This window comes from Eretmochelys imbricata, chromosome 1, assembly GCF_965152235.1.
Source record: "Eretmochelys imbricata isolate rEreImb1 chromosome 1, rEreImb1.hap1, whole genome shotgun sequence".
NCBI lineage: Eukaryota > Metazoa > Chordata > Testudines > Cheloniidae > Eretmochelys > Eretmochelys imbricata.
Genome location: NC_135572.1, coordinates 33,579,673 through 33,585,672, shown reverse-complemented (window position 1 = coordinate 33,585,672; position 6,000 = coordinate 33,579,673). Strand labels below are relative to the sequence as shown.

Below are 6,000 nucleotides of genomic sequence, written 5' to 3'. Positions count from 1 at the left end.
TCCATTCTTATGGTTTCAGTTACCACTCATATCTGCATCATTCACAGTTCTACCTCTCTACTCTTGACCCCTCACCCCTTTTGCTCAGGCTTGCACACCTGACCTACAGTTGTTTCTCAGAGGTCTCCTTCGATGTGCTGCTGCACATAGCATTTCTAAAATTAAACCTTTCATCTCTCTCCTTGCTCCATTTCAACATTCTCTACTGCAGTTGCCAACCCCACACAGTCCTTCGTTCCCTTAGGCTCACAGTCTCAGGTGCTACAGAAGTCAAATGTTATTTTTGTTTTTCTTATTATTATTCTTATTTCCATTGCTTCCTCTCTTCCTTCTCCACCAATATGTATGTTCTTGCCAAATACTGTAACTTCTTCCTGATGCTATGATTTCTCAAACTTCTGTCTTTTCCTCGGTGAGAATTTTTTTCCCTTGAAAAAAACCAACAAAAACAATAAATTGTTTTCACTGATTTTTTTCTTTGATTCTGTGTGTGTGTGTTGGGGGGGGATTGTTGAAGAAATGAAAAAAATGGCATCAAACCCACAACATTTTCATTGTCAAGTTGGGTGGGGGGAGAATTTGAAAACCTGAAAAAATTTAGTTAAAAATGGATGATTCTCACAAAAGTTTCCATTTAGATAAAAAAGCCATTTTCTGTCAAACAAATTTTCAACTCGCAATTGAGGTTAACCTTTTATTTAACACTAAGATGAGTAACTCTGTTTTCTCCATTGTGCCTGAATCTATTGTCCATGTTGCCCACATAGAGCCATGGGGAATTCTAACTCTCTTTTTCCCTTGTTTGAGCACATATTCATAGCCCTAAATGTCATCAATAATCTTATAATCGGACCCCTTTCTTTGTATTTTTTGGGTAATGGCCAGTGTCGTGGTCTCTAGTCATAACATATTATTAGCTACAAGTACATTACACCACTCTGCAGCTATGTTTTGGAAAACTGTTCTATCTATAGACTGGGGACATGGGCATGTTGGAAGAAAAACAATGCTGGAAGAAATTTCTTCTTCTGGACACGATTGGTCGATAGAGAAGCTTTATAGGAACCATAGCTATATAAATGGTCTGAGTCTTTTCCCTCCGCTTTTGTGATGATGTTTTAATTTCTAGTTTAAGAGGTGAGATTTATATTTGCCATGTCTTGTTTAACATCTGAGTTTATGTTCATGAGTAAGCAATATCTCAAGAATACTGTATATATTGCTTTGTTGCAATCTGCAGTATTTTATGAAAATGTGTAAGAAAGGAATAAAATATATTTTTTTAAAAGCCAGTAGAGTGCCATCAAGCTACAACTGGGGAAAAAAAGAAAAGAAAAAAGCACAAAATTGTAGTGGATGTTGGATACTAGCGATGTAATTCTAGAAGGCCAAATCAATTTGAAAATGATTTTCTGCAGGGGGTTAAAAGCTTAGTTTTTCCAGATTACCTATTATTCTCTTTTCTTGTTAATGAAAATTGGATATATTTTGTACCAAGAAATCACTGCAAAAATAGAGTTGTTCTCAACAAGTGCAGTATAGCCAACCCCAAGTTTTCAAAATGTTTCACTTCACGTTTCAGCAGTCAAGACAAGAGAGAGTGCCAAGCAGTGGACTAAGGTTTTAACAGTGGGAATAGAAGAAAAGGTACAGATTTTAGAGCAGTTAAAAAGGAAAAGGTGACAAGATTTCATGGCAGACATCAAGACTGCGAGCCAGAATAATTGAGAGGATGGTGAAGGAAGGAATTGGCAAGGTTTAATGGAGCAGGAGATTACATGTTCAGTTTCTACCAGGTTCAGGTGGAATTGGCAACTGGACATTCCAGACTAGATGTCAGAGAAACAGCTGCAGATAATAAAAATAATAATAAATACTGAGCTCTTATTTAGTGTTTTGAATCAGTAGAACTCAAAGCAAGAGTGAATGGAGGGGAAGAAATCAGAGCAAAGAGATTAGGGAATTATTCATGTAGTAGTAACTGAAGGAATGAGAGCAGATGAAGTCAATCAGCACTGAATTGAAGCAATATACTATACACATATTAACATGGGGCCTTTGCGCCCTAGCCCTGTTTAGGGTGTTAATCTCAAGCATTTCCACATACACAAGTTGTCAGTTGTGCTGACAAGGGTCCACCATCACTCCTCATGTGCTTCCTCTGGCTTCTGAATCACCACTCCTAGTCTACAGGTGGGCTGCAATCCATTTAACCAGGGATGTGAAGTCTCAGGGTGTGCAAATTATTTTGATTTTACCTACTTTGCCTGGACCAGCCATTCATACATGAGACAAATGTGGGACAAGGAATGATGAGTCTCAGTCCTGTAAAATGTTAGATGTTTGCCTGTTATCTGTAGAATTAAAACAAATAATGGAAAGTACTGGAAAGAAAGACCATGGTTCCCAAGTTGGAGTAATTACACTGTCTTTATAGTAGTTACTCCAGATTTACACTGGTGTAACTGAGAGCAAAATTTGGTTCAGTTTCTCTTTCTAAATTCAGATGTGATAACTGTGGGTGAGGTAGGGAAGCAGAGAGTAATAACGGTATCCATTCCAGACTTGTATGGCTATAATGATTAAACAGTACAACAAAGTAAGCTTTATGGTCTCACTTCTGCATTAAAAAGTGCACAGCGGATAACTGATGGGGAATTTTTTTTTAGTATTAAGATTTGTGTCCTCCCAAAGTGTAGGTTAAAAATGCACATCTTTTTGCATATGAAAGCATTAATAATATCTCTCTTTCCATTCAGTCGAGGTACTGAGAATAGGCTAGCACTTCGACGACAGACAATACTCCGGGAGAAGGGCAGAAGGGTGGCCAGTCGAGGACCAGCGTACATGTTTAATGATCATTCCACAAGCCTTTCTCTTGATGAGGAGCGTTTTTTGGATGCAGCAGAATATGGGAATATTCCCGTGATTCGTAAAATGCTGGAAGAATGTACCTCACTAAATGTGAACTGTGTGGACTACATGGGGCAGAATGCTTTGCAGCTCGCAGTTGCCAATGAGCATCTGGAGATTACAGAACTTTTACTGAAGAAGGAGAACCTCTCCCGGGTTGGGGATGCCTTGCTCTTGGCTATTAGTAAAGGTTATATTCGGATAGTGGAAGCCATCCTAAATCATCCTGCATTTGCTGAAGGCAAGAGACTTGCATTAAGTCCCAGCCAATCAGAATTCCAGCATGATGACTTTTATGCATATGATGAGGATGGAACCAGGTTCTCCCATGATGTTACCCCAATCATTCTGGCTGCTCACTGCCATGAATACGAAATTGTCCACACCCTTCTGAGAAAAGGTGCTCGCATTGAAAGGCCACATGACTATTTCTGCAAATGCAGTGAGTGCAATCAGAAGCAAAAACATGACTCTTTCAGCCATTCTAGGTCCAGAATCAATGCTTACAAAGGTCTGGCGAGTCCTGCTTACCTCTCCTTGTCCAGTGAAGACCCGGTAATGACTGCCTTAGAACTTAGCAATGAGCTGGCTGTGCTTGCAAACATTGAAAAAGAATTCAAGGTAAGTGTATGGTCAACAGATTCTGATTTGTACAGAATTAGAGAAGTCAGTTAAATGTGCTCCCCGCTGTCCCACTCCTTCTGGGGTAATATCTAGGAGAAACAATGTGGAATGCTAATGGTAAGGACGGATGATGCAGAGCATCAGAAATTGATGTGTCACTCACACTCTCTTTGGCAGTTGCCAGGTATTGAAGGAACATGGAGATTTTGGTATCTTCTCACCCGTAGAAGTGGTCATTCTGGGACAGGGCCATAATCACACACTGGCAGGGCAAAGTGAGGTAACTTGTACCTGTTTTGTGGACTGAGGTCTTCAATCCCCAGGAATCTGCTTATTGCCCTATGTGGGCTACCAATATTGTAATTCATAGCATGGGGAATGGGGTGATAGCACTGAGCTGCTACTCCCCTTCTTGCACAGGTGGGCGGGGACTGGGCAAACAAAGGAGGGGAATGGGCACATTTACCCCCACTAGGCTCTGGCCCACTGAGCCTGTGCAGGTGGGAAAACAAGCTGTTCCAGGGTTAGGAAGATGGTCGGCTGAGGCTGAGCATCCAGACAGTGTAGTGCAGCACTGTGGTATTGGCTGGCTTAAACAAAAAGTTACCTTACTTTATCCTCAAACCTAGGGGTGAGGTGGGTAGGGTCCTCTCCTGACTCCCACCAGGGTCACTGTTCCCTGGTCTGGAACCCTCCTACGGTCACTCCTGGTTCTCTGTAGCTGGCACTGGGTTGATCTCTCTCTGCTGGAGGCTGGTCTCCATGGTGCTGGATTGGCCTGGCCCAGGCAGCTAGATTTCACAGCTGTGCAAGAACTCCCTTTGGGGGCAGTGGGAGTTTGGCAGGGACTCCCTGAGCTGAGCTGCCTGGCTTCCTGCTTCCAAACCAAAAATGACACTAAGCTATCTGTGTGTTTGAGTCAAGCTGTCCCCTCATTGGGCCTCAGCAGCAGTTTCTACTTCCTTTTGTCCCATCCTGACTCCAAGCATGCTGGGAAATGAGGTCAGAGGGCTCTGATAGCCATCATATTTGTAGTTGTTCTGGTAGGGCCCCCTTAGAGACTCAGTCTGGAGCTCCAGGAGCCAGCAAACTCCAAATGTTGGGGTGGAGGGGAGAGAGGGGAGAGGGATTACATCTACATTATGTTAATTACTCCTGATTTATGCTGATAAATGAATCTCCTGAGCACCAGTTGGGATATAAGAGAGTTCGGTCTCTCTGGGCAAAAGGAAACTAGAGGCTGGGACAGAGGAGGTTCTGCAGGGAAACCTTAGGAATAGCGTAGCTGTTTGAGTTTATATGTTTTGTTGTTGTTTGAGTTAACAGTAAGGTCAAAGCCTGGGAAGTGGGTATGTGTTGATAACACATGCTAGAACTAATTCTGGTCCCAATGAAGTCAGTGAATCTCACTGTCTTCAGTGGGACCAGGATTTCACTCAGGCCATGTTTACACTACACAATTAAGTCAACCTAAGTGAGGTCAACTTAGCGCCATCACAGTAATTACTGTGGTTTTTCATGTCCACACTATCCTCCTTCTGTTGGTGGTGTGTGTCCTCTCCAGGAGCACTTGCACCATCTTAAGAGGGGCAGTGTTGGGGGCTGAGATCCCACGGAGCTCCCAACTGGGACCCAACTGCTGCCTGAACTTTCAGCTCCCTGCAGGAAGGAGCTCCATGCAGAGTGGTGATCTGAGAGCCCGAGTGGCAGCTGAGAGCTCTGCGGAGAGCCCAGAGTCCAGGCTCTCAATTCTGGGCAGCAAGGCTCCATCTCTCAGCACTGCTGGGGCTCACAGCTGGAACACCTCCCTCCATCCCCCAATTTCAAAACAGGGACCCTACCAGCAGAGAAACCACACGTGCAGTTTCAGGGCTCCAGCTGTCAATCACGCTGATAGCCAACAGGCGATGCAAGTGTCTATAGAGCAATTAGTTCAGGCTTAGTTTGAGTAGTTCTGAACTTTACAAAATCTGCTGCAAGGCATTTAAACCAGCTCTCTAGCACCTGGCTAGATATGCAACATTCCATGGGTTGGTGCTGTATAAAATCTTTTAACTTTACTGGGCTGGAGTCAACCTTTCCTTTCTTCTAAATTGTTTGCTCTACCACCAAACTATTACCTTCACAATGTTCATAGGGCTATGGATGATATCTGACAAGCATTGTCAGAAATAAGTGTACCCTGCAGTCAGGGATATCTGTGAATCAGTGGTGTTATGAAATGAACAAGATTCCTCTTTAATACCAAAGTCCTATCCAGCCAAAATAGGCAGAGTAGGATTCTGTTTTATACTTGGATGAGGTAGGAGTGGAATATTTTAAACAAATGTGGGTGTGTTACCATTTGTCACAAATAGTTAATTGCTACAGAGTGTGAAGTTTGTCTCTCACGCATCCCTAACTCACTCATTATTACACGAAGAAAACAATCACAGAGTATCAACCTTAAATCTGAATTTCTAT

General features: G+C 42.7%; 1 protein-coding gene across 1 annotated transcript in view; it reads left to right on the top strand.

Moving 5' to 3' along the window:
• Positions 1-2,832: 2,832 nt before the first annotated feature.
• TRPC6 (transient receptor potential cation channel subfamily C member 6) overlaps positions 2,833-6,000 on the top strand; it is a 61,684-nt gene continuing 58,516 nt past the window's right edge. Inside the window, exon 1 of the mRNA XM_077805629.1 lies at positions 2,833-3,534. Coding sequence (XP_077661755.1) covers positions 2,848-3,534 — 687 coding nt within the window. The 5' untranslated portion in view covers positions 2,833-2,847. The remainder of the gene's footprint in view (positions 3,535-6,000) is intronic.